This window comes from Strongylocentrotus purpuratus, unplaced genomic scaffold (genome assembly GCF_000002235.5).
Source record: "Strongylocentrotus purpuratus isolate Spur 01 unplaced genomic scaffold, Spur_5.0 spur5_scaffold_9, whole genome shotgun sequence".
NCBI classification, from domain to species: domain Eukaryota; kingdom Metazoa; phylum Echinodermata; class Echinoidea; order Camarodonta; family Strongylocentrotidae; genus Strongylocentrotus; species Strongylocentrotus purpuratus.
In genome coordinates this window covers 17,958,580-17,979,430 of record NW_022145615.1, presented here as the reverse complement: position 1 = coordinate 17,979,430, position 20,851 = coordinate 17,958,580, and the positions used below count along the sequence as shown (strand labels likewise).

Here is a 20,851-nt window from a genome sequence, read left to right as displayed (position 1 = left end):
AGAGAGAAAAGTTATTACTTAAGAGTGAGACCATGTATCTCTATTCTCTATTTTCATTTCAATTACTTTATTTCAATTTTTTTCTACATTTTCTTTTTTTTTACATTATTTCTTTTTGAAATATTACAACAGAAACAAAAGAATGCAATAAAGAACCATACACACTGAACATGATGATTGAGTATATGTGGGGAGACTGGCAAAGTCCCAAGGCCAATCAAGGGATAATCCCCAGCAAGTTTGGGATAAGAAACTAATCAGCTGATAAATTATATTATGTCTGTATCTTCCAGAGTTTGTTGAGAAGCTGCATAATTCTACAGGTGTGGTGATGTTTGATGCCAATGCTCCAATCATACAAGAACCTGAACCAATAATTGTGGTAGAGAAGGTAATGGTTCAAAATCAGCAATTGAGAGGTAGATAGTTTTTAGTAGTAATAAATTAGATGCAACACAGCGATAAGAGGATTGGAAGAATAATAATAACAATCTGGATTTATATAGCGCTTAATATACCGCCTCTAAGGGCTTTTTATATGGTAGATATTACCCCAGTCATCGGATTCATTCATGACAATGTGCACCATCTTCAGTTTCTTCACTCCCTGGGGAGTATTCCTACCATATGGTAATCGTGAGGGGGTATGGCAATTACTAACACAAAGGCTTTTGTCATCTACCAGATTCCCATTTCTCTCATGGGTATGGAGTGGCAAATGTAGGTTAATGCTTTGCCAAAGGACATACATGTAAGTGCTTTGTCGGGGATCGGACCCACGACCTTTGAATTTCAAGTCAAGTACATAAACCACTCGAGGACGAAATGAGAATACAGTATCAAAGTGGATGGCTGGATTTCCAAGTGAAAAAGGGTGTGGGGGGAAAATAATATTTCATTTTAAGATGTGATAAGCAGCCATGACAATCCTTCATCTTTTTGACAGGCTGCACCCCCGAAGAGGACGATGAGGATGAGGATGACGACGATGATGAAGATGATGACGTGATCGAGGATGAGTTTGTAAAGCATTCTAATAGTAAGTTTGGACGGATTGGGACTAAGGGTGCTTCCATTATGTGGTTTAAGGAGACACAGTCGACGAAGCTCAAGAAAGATGGGGGCACCTTCTACCCTGGTTCCATGGAATAATTACCCGCAGGTAAGCATCTTCTTGCTCATATCATGGTGTTAAAGTGGTTGTAACATGACAAGACTATACGTCTTTCCCGTGGCCTGACTCTGTATAATACAACTACGGATGACGTGACCGCAGTATGCACATGCGTGCAACATACGCAAAACCGAAGCGTTAGGAGATCGTTGGTCTGTTTTGCGAAAGTCTAGCACGCACTGACCATTCATCAAGTCCATCCGTTTACATGCAGTGGTCCAAAAGAAGTTGTAGATGGCGTTAACCCGTATTTGCCATGCTACACCCCCTTCAAGGGGACAGTTCTCCCTCCTATCGAGTTAGTTTTAATGAACAACAGGAAACAGAGAGAAACAAGTCAATGAAAGTTTGAGGAAAACCCAATAGGAAATGGGAGAGTTATGAATGTTTTACCTTGTAGTCAATCCATCACAAATCTGTGATTACACTTTCAAGCTCTCTCTTTCTTTATGCTGAAATTTTCATAAATATCCATTTTCATGATTTTCATGATAAATGATCAAATCTATTTAATTAAGGGGGTTGTGTCAGAACCTATGTTAAACAATTATGTATATGGTGCATACTCATAAACATAAACATACTCATAAACTACTCATGAGGGACCTTAAATCCACAAGCCTTGCTTTCAACCAAGGTCACCTCATCTTTCTATTGTAACACCATATTCTGTTCACTCTTTTATATTCATGCCATATTTGTAATGTGTTATGAAAGAAAGATAATTAAACTTGAAACTTGAAACTTATACATGTATATTCTTTAGAGGATATGGAAATTTATAAATTTGTTAACAATTATGGATATAGAATAATTATGCTACATCCAATGGAGTTCTTGCAGAGTTCTTGCAGAGTGAAGGGTAAGAGAATCTTGTCAAACAAAAAGACGTACACATGTGCATGTTTATATAGTTTTTAGCGAAAATTTGATTAAAGAATACTTCTCCATAGAATGTTAACAACCTAAGGGGAACATTCAAGTACATGTACAACAATAATAGTTTTTTGTTCTATATTTGACATGGATTTTGTCATCAGTGACCTATCAAAACTTCTCATTGTTTTTTCTTTCTTCTTTCAGACAAGCAGAGGAGCTGCTACAAACCAAGCCAGTAGGAGCCTATCTCATCAGGGTTAGTGAAAGTCGATTTGGATATTCACTTTCACTCAGGTAAGTTAAAATTCCTGCACGGCATAGTCAAGAGAATCGCATCTATGTAGGAATTTTTGATGTAAGTTTTGATTTGAGACATTAGCATGAAATCCTATTATTGTAGTTGTACACATTCACATTCCAAACCTATAATTGTGGACTGGACGAGTTCATAGGTGTCTTTTCATCTCATATGCACTGCATATTGTCAAATAATCAGTAAATAAAAAGTATCGTCTTTGATTTATTGTAAATTGTAAACCTAATTCAAGCATCTATGTAGGAATTTTCGATGTAATTTTGTTTTGATATGAGACATAACTGGAAATCCTACTATTGTAGTTGCACACCTTCTCATCCCAATCATGTAGCGATGGACTAGAGGGGGTCACAGTTGTCTTTCATCTCTTATGCTGCATATTGCCAAATACTGATATGTAGAAAAAGTATCGTCTTAGTTTTATCGAAAGGGTAAGCCTTATTCAATATGCAAGTAAGTGTCTTGTACTTTTCACAATATGGCAGTTCTTACAATGTATTTATCTGGGTTTTTTATGTGCAGGGGAGAGGATCGATGCAAGCACTTCATGATAGATCAGCTTCACAATGGAAAGTATGTGGTCGTAGGGGAGCCTCAAGTTCACAAGACTCTGAATGATCTCATCAGGTTCCACTCTCTAAAGAAGGTAAGATGGTAGATGAATGCCAGAGAGATGGAGAGAAACAGACGGATAAACAGATAGATAGACAGATAGGCAGAATGGTGGATAGGAGGCGAGTTGGCTCAGTCGGTAAAGCGACTGCCTGTCGAACCAATGATCGTGGGTACGAATCCAACCCAGGCAGAGAACTAAAGCCTACGTTGTGTATTGAGGTGCCCCTCCCCTGTTTCATAGACGCAGACTATGTTAAGGGGGAAAAAAACTCTGTCCTTCAGATAGGACATTAAATGGAGGCCCTGTGTAGAGGAGAGTCACCACCTTTCCACGTTAAGAACTATAAGAGTAGGGGGAAACCCCAGTGTAGTAGTCCACCTGCACAAACATAATTAGTTATACCGGGAGGAGAGACCCGAGGGTCACAGTGATTCAGTTCCTTGTTCGCCTCTCTGGTACAGGTGATGCCAAATACATAATAATTATAATAAGAGCCAAGCCCTAAACAAAGCCATTTGTCAAGGATGGGCATGACACTCCTTTGTGTCATGTAAAAAAAAAAGAGCTATTTTATTGCTAGAGCATCATTCATTCTTATTCTATATAACAAAGGTCTTTTGTTAATCTCTACAGAATCCAATCTCACCGTTTGGAGATACCTTGATTGAAGCTTGTGGCCAGGTAAGAATATTCCTCTATTTATCTTATTGCATTTATGGACCACCAAAGTCTGTCTGTCAGATTTAAATGTACAGTTAACAACTAATTTATTCATACTCCTTGTATTATTATTATTTATTTTGTTTGTAACTCACAAATGAAAGGTGGGCTGGTTGAATTAGGGCTTTTATTGAATACTTTTTAGATGTAAGCTTTAATATGTCCCACTCTTAAAGATGAAGTTGAGTTCTGGTCATGCGATTGCATTGTGAAAGAAATGGTGTGGAATCGACCAGAAAAGGTTGATCATCTAGCATATAAGAATTTGTGTGTATTGCAAGGTTCTGGAATCATCAAAATGATAAGAAATTTGGCCAAGTCTTGGTAAAGTTACAAACACTGTACACAGAAAGATGTATATGGGACTACACGAACATGTGGCGTAAAAATCCTACCCCCCCCCCCTGAGTTTTACGATGTTACATGACATATTTGGAATATGAAGGCATTTGAAGAGCCATGCTTTTCAGGAAACATGTCTTATCTGATGTTCTTCCACACTTGCATAATAAGAATGATAATGCTCACAAATTATTTTTAACCTCTTCCCAGAACTCAACCTTCTCTTTAAGAAATATAGATGGGGACAAATCTATTTTTCACATCCTTTAAAAATGACAAAACTTGGTAAGGGTATGACAAATTTAGTTGTTAACATTACGTAAGTAATGTGAATATTAATACAACTATTATCTGTTCACCGGTCATAATGGCATTTTTGTTATCATATCCATCAATTTATCAAAATCATAGTCGTCAATCATGTCTAATAATATTTCTTTCAAAGGATGTTACATGAAATTTCATTTCTTTGACTTGACCCCACTTGACCCTTGACCTTTGACCTGTCTCATACCAGGAGGAAGGAGAGTGTGACTATTCTGATCTGGTTGATAGGGATGATTATAAGAGAAGCTCCACGTCTTCCACATCCTCTATGCCGGTAAGTAGTTAACCCCTTGCCTCTGGTAACCGGGTGAACCCTGTATTAAGTGTATGGGGATAGAAGAATTCAGTAGTGGTAGGGTTACAGGTATTGCAAAGTTTTGGGAAATTTTGAAAATTGGATGGATAGGAATTTTTATGCCTCCGCCACCGAAGGTGGTGCCGGAGGCATCATGTTTTCGGGTTGTCCGTCCGTACGTCCGTCCGTCCGTCCGTCCGTACGTCCGTCCGTCCGTACGTCCGTCCGTACGTCCGTCCCGTTTGACCGTTATCACAATATCTCAAGAACCATTTAAGATTTAAACTTAAGACTCGGGAATAGTATTTATCACCATAGGAAGACGATCTGATTAGATTTTGGAGTACGTAGGTCAAAGGTCACAGGTCACAGAGGTCAACTTATGAAATTCCTTGTATTGAGTTTGTTAGCGCGATATCTCAAGAACCATTTGAGATTTAAACTTCAAACTTAAGGATAGTATGTATCACCATAGGAAGACGATCTGATTAGATTTTGGAGCACGTATGTCAAAGGTCAAGGGTCACAGAGGTCAACTTATGAAATTCCATACATTGAGATTGTTATCATGATATCTCAAGAACCACTGGAGATTTAAACTTCAAACTTAGTGATAGTGTGTATCACTATAGGAAAACAATCTGATTAGATTTTGGAGCACGTAGGTCAAAGGTCAAGGGTCACAGAGGTCAACTTATGAAATTCCATACATTGAGATTGTTATCATGATATCTCAAGAACCACTGGAGATGTAAAAACTTCAAACTTAATGATAGTGTGTATCACCATAGGAAGACAATCTGATTAGATTTTGGAGCACGTAGGCATACCTGCCAACCACCCCAATTTAGGCGGAGTTCCTCCGCATTTTTCATACCAACTCCGAATTCCGAATGCATGCCTCAAAACTCCGATTTTTTTAAATTTAATTTATTTTTTTATTTTTTTTATTTATTTTTTTTTATTTTTTATTTTTTTTTTTTTTTAGAGTGTAATGCACTTGGAGAGTATATAAGTATTATGTTTCTATTTTGAAATGTAAAGCGCCTTGAGCATGTTCATGTAAAGGTGCTCAATAAATACCAATATGTATGTATGTATGTATAAGACTAAAGCATAACACAGCACTGATAACCAGATCACGCCGACATCCGCGCTCGCGCTCATAGAAAATATACACAGCGACATGGAAAAAAAAATAGACCCTAAAGTCCTGTGTACCCCCCAAATCTACGGGCTACTACCCCAATCCTTTGGTGGTTCGCGACCTCGTAGTCCATCCAGAAAAATTTATTCCTAATTTCTCTTGTCTCAGGTTGGCAGGTATGCGTAGGTCAAAGGTCAAAGGCCACAGCGCACATTATGAATGCAAAAACAGCTTGTGATCGCGTTATCTCAAGAACCGATTGATGGATTCATGCCAAAATTAGGTCATGTTTGTTACTTGCAGAGCCAATGAACTGAGTAGATTCTTGGTTCATAAGGTCAAAGGTCAAAGGTCATGGGCCCATTATGTCTGCAAAAATAGCTTGTGAACGCATTCTCATTAGAACTGACAGAGGGATTACTATTTAACTCAGAACATCTTGCAGAGCCAATGAACTGAGTAGATTTTATGGTCATGAGGTCAAAGATCAAAGGGTCATATATGTATATGAGAAATTGCTTGTAATCACAATATTCTGAGAACCTGTCAATGGATTACCATTGAACGTGAATTCAATTTTTTTTTTCTGTTTTGGTTTGTAAAATTGCTCTATAACGGAGGCATCATTTTCGACTGCGCGCAGTCGAATTCCATCTAGTTTCTATAAAATTTTGATATATTTGGATGCCCCTGTGAATTTATTATAAGCCCTAGAAAATTTAGCCCCTAAAACACTTCTGCTTTCGAGAAATTGAATAATCAAAACATTACTGGTGCTCCCGGTAAATTTCAAATATTTCAAATAGCGCCTAAGGCTATTCCATGGTAGCTGCAACCATGAAATTATCAGAATATGCAGTTCTGATATTTTAATTTCCAGACGGAAATAGCAAATCGGTCGATTGTAGTCAAGAAACATTGTTTTAAAGCTAAAGTAATATCAGTCTTAAGAGGGAGCTATACAACATGAAGAATATATTATTTACAATTTTATCACTTTAGACTCGATTTCAACCGCGACAACGATCATTGATATTGTAAAATCGCATATGCTTCCAATATGTTGATTTGAACCAAATTCATGACCCCATACCAAGCTTTGTATTACCTTTAAGCTTAGGGTAACAATAAAAGTCTGTGGTAAAAGAGTTAACCTATCACATACTGGAACAGGATGGTCCCTGTATTAAGCCGATGGGAATAAAAGAATACAGTAGTCATTGAGTTAAGAAACCTGTCCTGATGTCCACTAGGTCATACACACTGCTCAAATGTTTCACTCTGCAAAAGAAACAGCTACAGATTTGTATCAGATATCTGACAGTGTACCAGGAAAAGTGCAACATCACAACTTCAGGTAGCCTCCATGTGTCTTTCCATAAGAAGGAAAGCTCTGTCTGCTATAAGTTTGTTGCATCATACCGTAGTTTGTTTACTTCATATGACCAGTGTTGACGCCTTTCAGGAAAAAGAGTAATTCTAATCTTCAAGAATAGATTCAACTACAAATGATGAGCTTGGGTAAACAGGAAATTGGGTTTCATGGATAAAGTGGCTATTTTTCCTCATGACTATTTTGAAAACGAATATTGGGATCATATCCATTGATGACTCATTATTGCATATATCGTGATCTAAAACAGCATTAATCGAATCCAAAGTACTATAGATTGTTTGAAGTGGATATCAGTTTGTGCTTGCATTGAGGTGTTGCATTTCCTGGTTTTTTGTTTGTTTTTATATTGCAGGAATTATTATTTTTAGATATAATAAGTGCTTCTTTATGACTTCATATGCCAAAAGAACTTAATGAAATTAGTGAAATATTGATTCTTATGAATGGGAATTCAATGGCGTGTATGATGTGTATATGGCTTCTGCTACTAAAGTTTTAATGCTTTCAGCTTGCACGTTTAAAAAAAAAAATTGAAATACTAACAAATGATTTAAAAATCATTTCATGCTCTTTTAATTTGCTCATTTTCCTATCACTCGTGGTCCATTTGTGAATGTCACCTTTCATCATGTGCACCACCTCCATTCCACCTCATACGACCTTTAACCCCTCCACAGTCGCGTCACATCCCGTCACCCACCGATTCGGCGGCGTATATGACCCCTGACCCTCAACCCTCTCAGAAGAAGCAGCCCTCCTCTTCCTTGGGGCGTCGCCTGACATCAGGAGCTAGACCCACCAGCGTGGTAGCGTCGACCCCCTCTAAACCCCCCAGGGGCGTCAAGGCGTCGACCCAGAGGCCTGTTAGTGCCGCATCTTACTTGAGTGTCACCGGTGACCAGGATTCCGGTAATAAACCCCAACTCCCAGAGGTAAGACTTTCTTATCTCATTGAAATATCACCATGGCAACCATGACCACACCCATGGGTGGATCCACCTTAGGGGTAGAAAGATAGCCTCCTCCTCCCTCCTTTGAGATTCTATGAAATAGAAAATTAAGTATCCAGGGATCATGGACTGTGACGATTTTCAAACATTCTGCCCACCACCCCCCTCAAGTAACTTAAATTTTTAAAAAGAATAATACAAATGGTTATGTACAATGCAAAATTGAATACAGTCATACACATTACCATACATTGCATGTGAGCTAATGTATACCTTGGATAATTACATATTGCCCCAGGTTAGGAAGAGGGATCAGATACAATATTCCTTATTCATTATACTTCAGGTTATTCTCTCATTTGAACACTCAGAACTATTCAGAGTGCTTCTTTCTGCTTTTTATTTTTATTTATTTATTTATTTTTAATAAACAGGGTAGCTATCTCAGTGATAAAACTGTTTTTCTGAGAGCTGTGAGAGGCTGCTGGGTAGTTTTGAGAAAGGAGAAAGTGTTATCTTTGAGAGTAAAAAGAAAATCAAGGACATACTGTACATTAAATGGTTTGATATGTATAATTGAATTTTAGAATCGCATAGTAATACAGTGGGGGTAGGAAGGAGACAGATTTGTGAATGAGTGCCAAAGACATAATGAGACGACTGATAACATAACAAGGCAGTAGTCTAGTGTCATTTCCACATTGTTAATTGATATACCCTTAAGGAATCAATTACATTAATGAGCCTTTCCAATGGCTTCCCCCCAGCGCAAAAGGCTGTGCATGTTTACATTATCCAAAATTAACTTGTAAACATTTCACCCTGTTAGTCTATATCAACGTAGTGCTCTTTAATAGCAATGTTTTCACATTGTGCTTCACTATAAATCACTTTACTGCCCGAGTGCCTGTTTTTTCAATAATAGAGCAAATTTCCGTCTTATCTTGACATTTGTCACAGTTATTGTATTCATAGGGTGGTATTCTCGAAAGCGGCCTAAGTTAAATCAGTGGCCTAAACCTGGTTTAAACCATGGACTATCTTTTTTGCTATTCTCGAAGGTGGCCTAAAGATAAGCCAGGCTTAAATACGTCATAGTTCGGCCTAACTTTAGGCCGCTCAGAGGGCAGGTTTAAATACGTCATAGTTCGGCCTAACTTCGCGTGACGTCACGTTTTAGTGAAATCGAGTGTCCGCGGAGAGTGAACGGTAAGTTTTGCATTTGAATTTCTATATTTGATAACAATTTACACTCTTTTGTATGGATAAGCGCTCATGAAAGTTACACCAGCTAATAAAGTATTTGTGTTACTTTCATGTTGCTGTACTGGTGATAATCTAAAATGCTTTTAACTGAATACATTTTGGGGAAACTTGGTAAAGTTTCATGGTGTTCGCAGACCAGTCCCATACGTGCAAATAATTGTCGGTTAACATTTTCGTTTCCTGAGATTGAGCTATTTCTTACCGGGTAATTTTTTTCTTGGCACTATTGTACTTTCGTACGCATATACCACCTTAACACCACCTTAACACTATCATTGCTAGACGTAGAAACTACTTTTATAGTGGATTTTTGAGACGCTGTTGCCTAAAAGTGGACTAGCATACAGTCTCTTTCGTTCGTTAGCCTCTGATTTGGGTAGTGTCGGCTGTTGTGTTGTGGGTTGGAAAGTAATAACTATTAAGCTAAATAAATGCAAGTATAGAGACAAACAAAATGGAGCCTTCAGAAACACGTGTGGTTGCTTTGGTAGTTTAATCCAGACTCAATATCCATGTGCTTTTACATGTATAATGTAGTGAACAGAGGACCTTGCATACATTCATTGTGTGTATGCATCTAATATGAATAACAATGAACTGTGCCTTAACAGCTGCAGTGCATTTCTAAGTGGCATGTTAATTTCAATTGCATGTTAGTTTCAATGAACCTGTTTTTAAACATAACATCGGCTCCTCTCTTTCAGGAGCCGACCCTACCCAAATCAGAGGCTAACGAACGAAGAGACAGAAATTTCGGTCTGGTATCACCTTTGCCTGAGCTGCAGTGCTAGTAGTTGTGGCTGTTGGTGCAATAATTTTCTACAGGACGATGATGATTTTCAGAACCACCCCCCCCCCCCCCAAGAAAAAACATTTTTTTTAAACAATATTACTAGACCTAGATCTAAATTTCATCAATAAGAGTCTAGTCTAGACAGGTCTAATAGAAATTGAAAGGAAATGGACAGAAGCTTCCTTTTTTTGACATACATTTGTTGATAATGTTACAGTAGTTTAGTCTAATAATACTATTAGTTAGTAAACTACAGAGAAAGAGAAATTATAATATCTTATCAAATATCAACATATTTTTCATCTTGATTTTCTGCTATTTCAGGTTCTTTTCAATTGATGCATGGGGATGAAAAAAGAAGGCCTCTCCAAAGCTACGGTGTCCGGCCTTGTGAAGTCCATCTCAATAGCCATTGCCAGGAGATGGGAGCAATACATCTCAATTCCTTCAACAAGAGAGGCAGTCCTGCAGAGTGCAGACCCAACATGAATTTTATAATTACTGCCATTTCCCTGGCGTTAATATGGTCGGTGCTATTGATTGCACCCACATAGGCGTCTCCAAGCCAGTTGGCCAAACACCAGTTATTTCCTGAACAGGAAAAATAGATACTCCATTTTTCTTGGAAAGTCTGCTGGTGAGTAAAGCTGTAATTACGCCTAAATTTTGTAAACTAAATCATGTTTATACAATTTCTATTAAACAGATCTGCTGATTTTATGAATCTGCAGATGTGTCTACAGGTACATTATGAAGTGATTTAAAATTGTTTTGTCTGATGAATGTAGGTGCAATCTACACTCAAACTTTTATTCATTTGAAATCGGCATGAGCTAATATTTTCAGCTCGATTGCCATGGCTACCAGTCACTCCTGACAGTGACAGCTTGGCCTAGACTTCTGGGCGGAACTATCTGAAAATAAGACACAAATAATCAACAGTTGATTAATTACTTTCAAATTTGGGTCAGAAGAAAATTCAAACCTACCACTAACAATTATGGACCATATAAGACTTAGAGACCTACAAACTGCAGTACAGTATAGTGCAGTAAATTTTCATTTTACTTTTTCCCTTTCACGAAGCTCATTTTGGGAGATAACATAAACAAAGACAATCTTTGGTCTAATGCTAGATTGAACTAAAATGGAAAAGTTGGGCTCTAACGATTAGGGCCTTGTAAAATCTCCATTCCAGGCTGCGTTTACATCTAGGTTAGGCCAGCTGTCGGCTGGTTATCTAAGTAAGATGTAGACCTCTAGACTTGATTTTAGGGAAGGGACTAACTTGGCTATAGACTTTAACTACTTAGGGCTTTCTTAGGCCATGACATGGCAAGTACAACTTGGTGCAAGCATATTTATGAGATAGTACTGCAAGAATGTGTATGTTTGTTCTTGACTTTAAAAGAGAAACCGGTAGTCATTCTGTAAATCAATGATTACTAGTAACTGAGTGGGGAGGGGGTGCCTAGTCACTGCCTACATGAAAGGCGCCTTAGGTTTCTTTTTAAAGTTAGAATGTGATTGACACTATAACTAAGACCAATTATCAATGGAGTAGATCTTTGATATTTTAATGAGGTATAAACCTGTTTATTTTTGTTTCAGGATGATGTTTTCTTCAGTAAAGTAAATGAAGTCAAATTCCCTGATAACTGAGACAAATTCAGAGAGAGGAAGGAGAACTACTGAGCTGCTGAATATCTGACAGGTAGGCTGTAAGAATAAGTTGTTGTTTGTATGCCCAACTTCAAGGATGGCATTTGTTCATTCACATTTTCCAATCAATACTTTCATGTAATTGATTATGCACTCCACTTTTACCACAATGTACATGCAAGCTCTTTTTAATGTTTAACAGAAATAGGTTTCAATGTGCTTCCTTTCATTCTTTTCTCTTTTCATTCAACAGACATGCTTGCAAGGACTATGAAGTTCTACTTAGCCTCTTCAATGAACCAGACTCCATCTGCTGTAACTGTGACTGCATGGGGATCAAAACCTTTGTATTATAATCCTCATAACATGAAGCTATGGTAACAAACAAGCAACCATTGATAAAAAGCCTTATATGTCCTTGTTGTGTATGTGAACCACAAAGCAACCATCACTCATAAGGACGTTTTTATGTACATCAGATGTTCATTGTTTCACTGGAAAAATTGTGATTTAGAATCATTTAAGAAATCATGTTTCATGATGTGTTTTATAATATAGTGCAAGTCATGAAACACGGCTCAAAAGTAGACTATGCTTTGTTTTAAAAAAATGGGAAAAAGTAATGAAACAAATACATAACATTCAATTCTAATAGTTTCAAGTAGCAGATTATGAGGCTATTGGAGCTTAATATTTGACCTTCAATTTTATAATCGTATTCATTGTGAATTACAATCTTTTCTGTTTTAAGAAAAATAAATAAATTGAACATAATTGTTGATATGTTATATACAATATTCCTTTCATATCTTTTGATTTTAAGTGCGCATACTGTTGGGTTCATTGAATTATACATGGAAAAGTCTTGAAATAGAACAGTGAGAGAACAGAGAGGGAGAGAGAGAGAGAGATAGAGTAAAAGAGAAAGGGAACCAAATGAGAAAGAACAATTTAATGGTGAGAGAAATAAACAATGATGTGAGATAGTGTGTGTGTGTGAGAGAGAGAGAGAGAGAGAGATGGAGATAGGGAGAAAGAGTTGGGGGGGGGGGTACAGTGCCCCCTTTTTCATATGCCCCTTTTTATATAGGAAAGTTCCCTTTTAACTTTGTAAGAAGTGCCCCTTTTTCCATAGGAAAAGTGCCCCTTCCCCTTTTCACCTCTGATAAGTGCCCCTTTAATTTTGACACGCGCCCCTTTTCCTTTGACAAGTTTCCATTTTCCTTTGCAATAAGTGCCCCTTTTTCACTTTTAAGAAGTGCCCCTTCACCTCTGATAATTGCCCTATTTAAGTTTGAGAGGTGCCCCTATTAACAACAAATGCACATTTCCTTTTTTTTAAGTGCCTCTTTTTCATTCTCATAAGTGCCCCTTTTAAAATATGTTCAATGCCCCTTTTCAGGTGTGATATGTGACCCTTTTCACCTCTGATAATTTCCCTTTTAACAATGATACAATTCCAGCAAGTGCCCTTTTTGTTGGTGCTGCCCCCCGCTTTGGAAGTCGCTCCGCCGCCCCTGGACGTCATATTGCTCAAGTTGTCAAAGTGATGCATCCTCTCCACACTGCGCGCATCTATTGTCTTAGCCCATTGTCTTAGTGCATTGTGACGTCATATTGCTCAAGTTATCGAGGTGATGCATCCTCTCCACACTGCGCGCATCCATTGTCTTAGTGCATTGTGACGTCGCAGCTTCGGTACTGAGCATGTGCAGAAACCGTAACCATGGTGAATAATCCATGGACTAAGTTAGGCCAGGTTTAAACCATGGATCAGTTAGGCCAGCTTTCGAGAAATGAAAATGACTTAGGTCAGCGGCCTAAGTTAAGCCTGGCCTAACTAAACCACGGTTTAACTTAGGCCAGGTTTAACTTAGGCCGCTTTCGAGAATACCACCCATAGTCTTTAAATCTATCATATTGAAATAGCTGAAGGGTCTAAGGAAGATTTTTGCAGCAATTTCCAACTTGAGATCGGATGCATGACTGGCAATTTAAAAGTATCAATGAAAGTCTCTCCCACGTAACATTCCACTGTTTATAGTTGATGATATTAGGCAACCTTTGAAAAATGAAAACCTACCTCGAGATAAAATCTTTTGGCCGAGTCCAGATATTCGACCTTTCTATGACCATGCATCTGCTTGACCACTTGATAACTAGAGGCTCCAAATGGGATTAATGATTGAAATTTTTTAAATCTAATGTATTCTACTCATTTTATAAACAGTTTTTTGTTACAGCTCTTCTGACATTATTATTCAGTGATCGATGCATGCAAAAATATCTTAAGGCTCTCTAAAGTGTTAGAAGCCCCAAATTTGCCAAAACTTTGATGGAAAAATTTTATTTAAATTGTATCATAATGTGAAAGAGGATGTCATTTAAGACACCCTTCTGCAAAATTTTCTCCCCCAAAAGTGTGTGAAGACAAATGTTGATAAAATAATACATAATTTAGGTTTTCTGCAAATTGTATTCTTTCATCAATATTCCACTTGAAACATAATTTTTTTGTTGAAAATCCTTGCAGTTCTTCTTAAATGACATCCTCTTTCACATTATGATACCGTTTAAGTGAAGTTTTGGCATAAAGTCTTTGGAGGGGCTACTTGGTCTTCATACATGTACCTAAAATACTAATAATGGTAGCAGCATTTCAAGTGTGCATATATATCCACCCCAAGGGATGCTCAAGGTACCTAACAAAATATTTAGAAATATGAAAAAGAGGTTTTTAAATATCATATACAAAGGAGCAATATACCTATGCTACATGTTAAGGAGTTAAACAGGTTTAAGGGAATTTCTCTTGTGATAAAGGTTCCATCATGAATATTGTCCATGTTCTTGTATATGTGAGCTTGGTGATATAATTTTGGTGATGTTTAAAAATCTTTCGAGAGATCCATTTGTCTGCTGAGAGCAAGAAGGTCCTTAGCTCTGTATTTAAACTTTTGTGAGTGTATGCCCTCCTTTATGCCCTCCATTATGATCATGATGAGGAAGTTGGATGATGTTAAAGCCCCACTGCCCTACTTGTAGCTACTTGCTCCCTCTATATAGAAAACTTCCTCAATCGGTGCCTCTTGGTCCCCTATGATCCTCTTTTTCTTATGTTAGTTGAGAGCTGAGTTAATGAGATAGCCACCTGTCAGTGACCTCACTGTGTGGTCTAATCCCTTCTGGCCCAGTAGTGTTGACGGTCTTTAAGACATGTAAATGATGAGAAGCCAAGGAATCTCTTAATTGACCCTACCTCAAATACGATATTTGAGAGTAGATGGCGACCTTCCTCTCACACTGCTCACGTCAGCACATGCGCAGATATGATACAGGGGAAGACGATCAGACAATGTTTATTCCGACTTTCATAGATAATGTACATCAGTGTCAACTAATTCCATATTTTACCAAACTATTGTTCAAGTTTCATAAACTCCCTTAATGATTTGATGAGATCTATATATGCAACATCATAATCTCTTTATACTAAAAATAGTTTATTTGTTCCGAAACCATGATCAGGTTTTCCAGTTCTTGACCCATTGTATTTTTATGGGAATCGGAAGTGCTTTTGCAAAATATACCCATGGCCTATGCTGCCCTCTATGGCCAAGTACCGTAGTTGCGGTAGCGGTTGACCACCAGTCGGGGTCCCTGGGTGGTTTCTTGTATATCAACAGGTGGAAGGTTAGAGCTCAGACATAAACATTACATTGATGAATCAGGAAGAGCTATCATTCGGAGCATTTATACTGCAAGCTAAAAAACTGGTGAAAGTTGCTAGGTAGCTACCTGTAAAACAATGAAAAGCCCAACCAAAACCCACTTCAGGATCTGTGTTCTTGTTTAAACCTCTTGTCGAAACTCTGTTGTTTTGGCATTGTAAATAATTACTCTCAAAACACTGGTGAATTACTCCAGCATTCACTCGTGTAACTTTAGCAACGAAAAAGTGGTGCATGTGGACTACCCACCAACAAAAAACAGATTAAGCAAACACCAATTCAAAAAAGAAAAGAAAAAAGAAGATTTACCCCCCCCCCCCTTTGGTAATTTTATGTATGCTAACCCCCCTAAAAAAACCTAAACCCCCCCCCCCCCCCGTAAAAAAAATTATGCCCACGGCCGACATAAAAAAGGTGACCTTACCCCCCCCCCCCCCAACTGAGTAAAATGTCAAATTTCCAAATTTCGAGACCAAAAAAAAAGTGTCCTCTTACCCCCCCCCCCGCTTATTCAGTGGTCGACTCAGTTGCGATTTTTTTTGGGACCAAAAAAAAATACCCCCCCCCCCCGCATATTCAGCGGCTGGCTGAGTCATTGCGAAATTTTCGGACCGATTTATAAATGTTAAACCCCCCCCCCCCCCCCCCTTGAAAAAATCCTGCGTACGCGCCTGACTACTTGTATGTACATGTAACACGACAGTGGCTTTGTCAAAGTGCCCTTGAACTATCTTTGGCAATTTACCAATTTGTTCATTATCTTATTTCCTATCAAATAATCCTTTGGTCCCAGTAGCCAAAATATTTCTCTGGTAGACTCAACAGATGTGGTCTTCATATTTCTATGCAATTTCAAATGAAAATCAGATTAACCTAAAATATTGAATTTTGCCCAGAATGTACTTGAAATGTGTGTCATATTGTCATGTTGTATTTATACCAACAATCATCAGATTTTTAGAAATGCATGCACTTCATGCTCATCTTCATGAATATAACCTTAGCAAAATCACCCTTGTGAACAAAATGAAGAAAAAAATATTGAGGTCACTCGTACTCATATACTCATGTATACTTCAGGGCCCTGTTTCACAAAACTTGTTATCAATAACAACTGCTAAATTTATAGGGCAAATTTGCTCTCAGCCAATCAAATGCCACAATTTCAGTAGTTTATAACAGTCTTTGTAACTTGTTATTGATAACAAGTTTTATGAAAGAGGGCCAAGGACCATCCATACAGTATATTGCAAACTTCTTTGGTGTTTCATATATCTCGTGAGTCAGTAGCTGGTTTTATGCCGGTTTATTTGAGAGGTAATCTCTAGTTTTGTAGTGATCGAAAGGAAATTTTAACAGCATCAACTGAAATCTGATGATTAATAACATAAAAACTGAAAAATTAGAAGATTAATGTGAGCTACGATTTAATTGATATTCATATTTACATGTAATATATATATATTCATATGAGCCATTATTTGGAATTTTGTTGTCTACATACCCCTCCCCCCCCATCATATGCATGAATAATTTTGCTCATCCATTTGGAATCCGGAGTCTATTTATTGTAAATTAATATGGTGTGTGAAAATCCTATTGTTTCTCCATCTCCCCCTCCTCACCCTCCTCTCCTCCCCTCTCTCTCTCTATCTCTCCCTCCCACTCTTCTCCATTTCCCCCTTTATTTTACCTTTCCATGCATTTTTTCTGTCTCTCTCCTGACTTTCTTTTATTCATTCTGTCTCTTTCTCTCTCTTCTCTTTTCCTCTCCCCACCCTTTTTTGCTCCCTCACTGTATTCGCCACGTGGTCCTTGTTATACATTTACATGTACCTCCACTATGTCTCATTGTACCCATTCATAAATGTATTCAAGATCTATTTGATAAAAGAATGATTCATGACATCCACCCCCAGGGATGATGGTATTGTTGACTCTTAGAGGAGACTGTATTGACTCTACATACTCCCATTTTCCACTTAAAACATCCTAGTCTTCTTCCAGGTAGTTTGATTTCATCACATTTTCATCAGAAGGGTTCCTTCTAAGAAGGAAATGTCAAATGGTTAGGGAAAACCAGAGAAGAAAAAGAAGAAAATGTTGAGGAGAAGACTCAGAAGAAGAAGATAACAAATTTAAAGAAAAATAATAGAAAGAGAACAAGAAAGTAAAACAATAAGAAAAATGGAAGAGGGATGCTAAAAGGGCAAATTAAGTATTAAAATGGAAGCAAATAAGAAAGGACAAAGAGATAAGAGATAAGGATGGAGAAAATGAAGAAGACTAAAAAAGCAAATGTTTATAAATACAGTGATCATACAAAGTCATTGTTTGTTGTTTGTCACTCATTCACTCTTTCCTCATCTTTGACTAAGTGCGGACATAATCATTTTTTTTATATATTTTTTTGGTGTTCATTGTTTGTTTGTTACCTTATCAATTAGATGTTTGGGATGAGTTATAAGTGTGGTGTATTCACTTTTTTCCTATAATCTACATAACACTCAGAGCAAATTTGCAAGCATTCAACACATACATATATATCATACATATCTTTTCTGTGTGTTTTGATTAAAAATATTTTGTATGCATGCGCATTTTATAGTTTTCCTGGGGGATGTTTCACAAAGATCTTAAGTTGGACTTAACAGTTATGGAAAGCTGTGAGCATCTTTGAAAATATTTTGTAAAAGTTATTTTAGAAGATATAAAATGTTGATCGAAATCATTCATATTTTCTATTATCGAGGAGATTTCATATTCTTGATGTGGAATTTATGAAAAGTCTAAAATACTTGAATTTTTGCTTTTGAATATATTTCATGTTTAGGCTACAAATGGCTCTCCATAATGTTTAAGTACAAATTGAAGTTAAGTTCGACTTAGGATCTTTGTGAAACACCCCTTGGTCACTTATCATACCAAATCAAAGTAACACTTGTCAAATTCACTTTAAAAAAAAAAAACTTGCATGAATTAGAATTTAAAAAAACTTGCATGAATAGTTTTTTTCTAAAAAAAAAGCGCTATAGTGAGGCCAGCTGCATCACACTCATTCCCATATTGCACCTACCTTTTTTTTTCTGACTTTGTTTTGATAATAACATCTTACAAATATCATTATCATACCCCTATCATACCCCTTATCTTGCACGAAAACACATTTTATCAGTTCCAGTTGAATTCATCCAAATATACTTCATTTCACTAATTATTGGTTGTCCGGGTAACTACTTATACATAATCCAAGAAGTAATCCAAGGTTGTGTTCATACACTGAACAGAGAGACGCTGACTACTCGACAGCAGGAAGACGTTAAAGAGAAGCTTAGCCCTAGAGCACAAGGTTTGCAAATTAGAATCGAAGCATGATGATATTTGTATTTGTAGAATTCAAGTAAAATTCAAATAATATATCAGTGAAGAACCTGACATCAATAAAGCTAATATTTACACTGTCAAAAGAAAATCTTAATGAATCAATACTAACTACTTGACTTACTGTTCCACACGTGTAGTTTTTATGGTTTAACATTTATTTTGTATGTATGATATGACTCTTTTTTATTGTGTTTTATTGTTTATACTATTGTTGTTTATCTTATTGCATAAATTGTGTATAGTTTTCCCTTTTTTATTTGAAGACTTTATTATTCCATATATGTTTTTTGTTGTTGCTCTCACCAGATTTTTGTTTTCACTTTTTGTTTTAAAATACAAGCTTCTTACATTGCTTCATTAATTTTTTGGAATTTGTTATATTGTTGTTCTTTTGGACAAATACACAAAACTAGTACATGCCTCGTAATTGCTTTTCCTAGGTATGTGTTTATATTTCGTCCATACACAAGTTCATCAAAAGTGTGAACCAAACGTCAAAAAGCAAATGGCTCATTTTTTTGCCCCTGATTCATCATGATATTTTTATATACATATCTATCATTTCATATATAAATGAAGATTTGACATTATTCGACAAAATATTTAATGATTTAACACATACAACAAGCCTTAGTTTGAAGTAACTTTTATTCACCATTTTTGAACTTCCAAGCATAAACAGGCATACTGAAATATCTGTTGCTTTCTCTCTTGTACACAGCGTGGTGGAGCCCACAGCAGCAATGTTTTCCGTCGATCAGCCTTCAGGAGCAGGTCGAAATCCCCTAACCCTCCGTCTACCTAGTTCTAAGAAGAGAGGAAGAATCATCAGTCATCGTGATACGAAGAAGCTATCGGGTGGGACTAGTGATACAGATCTCTATTCCTGGAATCCACAAGTAATTTTAAGTTTAACCAGTTGCCTGCAGGGATGGGATGCTTCCTCTATGAAGCCTGGGGAAATGAGAGAATTGAGAATGCAATGGATTAAGGATGTATTAGGATAGCACACAGGATGCAGGTCATTATTAGGACTCGCTGTCACAATCTCAATGGGCCTGTCCCCATCATCTCAAGATTGCCAAATAGCCCGCTATTTCTGATTTGGGAATTAAACCCGAAGTTACAAATCACTACTTCATCAGCACAAGACTTGACCTCAAAACTTGAAACTCAAGCTCAAGATATTTTGCTCAACGTTTACGCATAATGCGAGTCTTCGGGCTGGTGAAGAAACACCGGACAAACAGCGGGATATTTTGCAAACTAGCCTAAGATATCTGGGGATGATTATCTCGACCAAATATCCCGCTAATTGCAACTTCGGGCTGATGAAGACGCAAATTTACCGGATAATTTGCGATCGGGATAGTTCAAATAGCGGGATATTTGGCAATCTAGAGCTGATGAAGATAGGCCTAATGGGTATCAAGGTATTGCGTTCAATCATGGACCTCTCTACTTAATCTGTGATCAGGGCCCCGTCTTATAAAGAGGCGATATTAATCACAACTTATTTGCAATCAATATCAATCGTAACTATATATGCACATAAGAAATTAGAGACTGCAAACTTGCGATTGATTTGGATCAATCACAACTCTTTAAAAGACGAGGCCCAGATGTATGTATGATAGGTGTGCAACTATGCCAGGCCTTCTATTGAACGCAGTTTGCTTTCTGTACCTAGGCTTCTCCCACAATGCACCAATGATGGTGTCCATTCAATCCTGTTTCATATGTCAACATTGCCGGGAGCAGAAGGGCATTATCTTGTATACCTTAACACAGATCTATGGCCCTTCTGGCTCCAAAGAGACAATCTTTTCTCCTGATATCAAGTTTTTAAAATC

At 37.3% G+C, this 20,851-nt stretch overlaps 2 protein-coding genes across 2 annotated transcripts in view; both read left to right on the top strand.

The window, feature by feature from the left end:
* Positions 1 to 2,347, top strand: part of LOC577246 (myosin-IIIb) — a 35,669-nt gene extending 33,322 nt beyond the window's left edge. Inside the window, exons 23-25 of the mRNA XM_030976580.1 lie at positions 294 to 391; positions 947 to 1,162; positions 2,258 to 2,347. Coding sequence (XP_030832440.1) covers positions 294 to 391; positions 947 to 1,009 — 161 coding nt within the window. The 3' untranslated portion in view covers positions 1,010 to 1,162; positions 2,258 to 2,347. The remainder of the gene's footprint in view (positions 1 to 293; positions 392 to 946; positions 1,163 to 2,257) is intronic.
* LOC105444696 (hematopoietic SH2 domain-containing protein homolog) lies at positions 1,118 to 8,654 on the top strand. The gene is made up of 8 exons (XM_030976358.1): positions 1,118 to 1,162; positions 1,984 to 2,036; positions 2,258 to 2,347; positions 2,892 to 3,015; positions 3,619 to 3,666; positions 4,565 to 4,648; positions 7,890 to 8,144; positions 8,643 to 8,654. Exons 1-8 carry the CDS (start codon positions 1,118 to 1,120, stop codon positions 8,652 to 8,654), a joined length of 711 nt encoding a protein of 236 aa, XP_030832218.1.
* The last annotated feature ends 12,197 nt before the right edge of the window (positions 8,655 to 20,851 follow it).

Coding starts and splice junctions, on each gene's coding strand:
- LOC105444696 (XM_030976358.1), top strand. CDS start 1,118: ATGGGGGCACCTTCTACCCTGGTTCCATGGAATAATTACCCGCAG. Junction 2,348..2,891: donor GGATATTCACTTTCACTCAG/GTAAGTTAAAAT, acceptor TTTTATGTGCAG/GGGAGAGGATCGATGCAAGC. Junction 4,649..7,889: donor CTTCCACATCCTCTATGCCG/GTAAGTAGTTAA, acceptor ACCCCTCCACAG/TCGCGTCACATCCCGTCACC.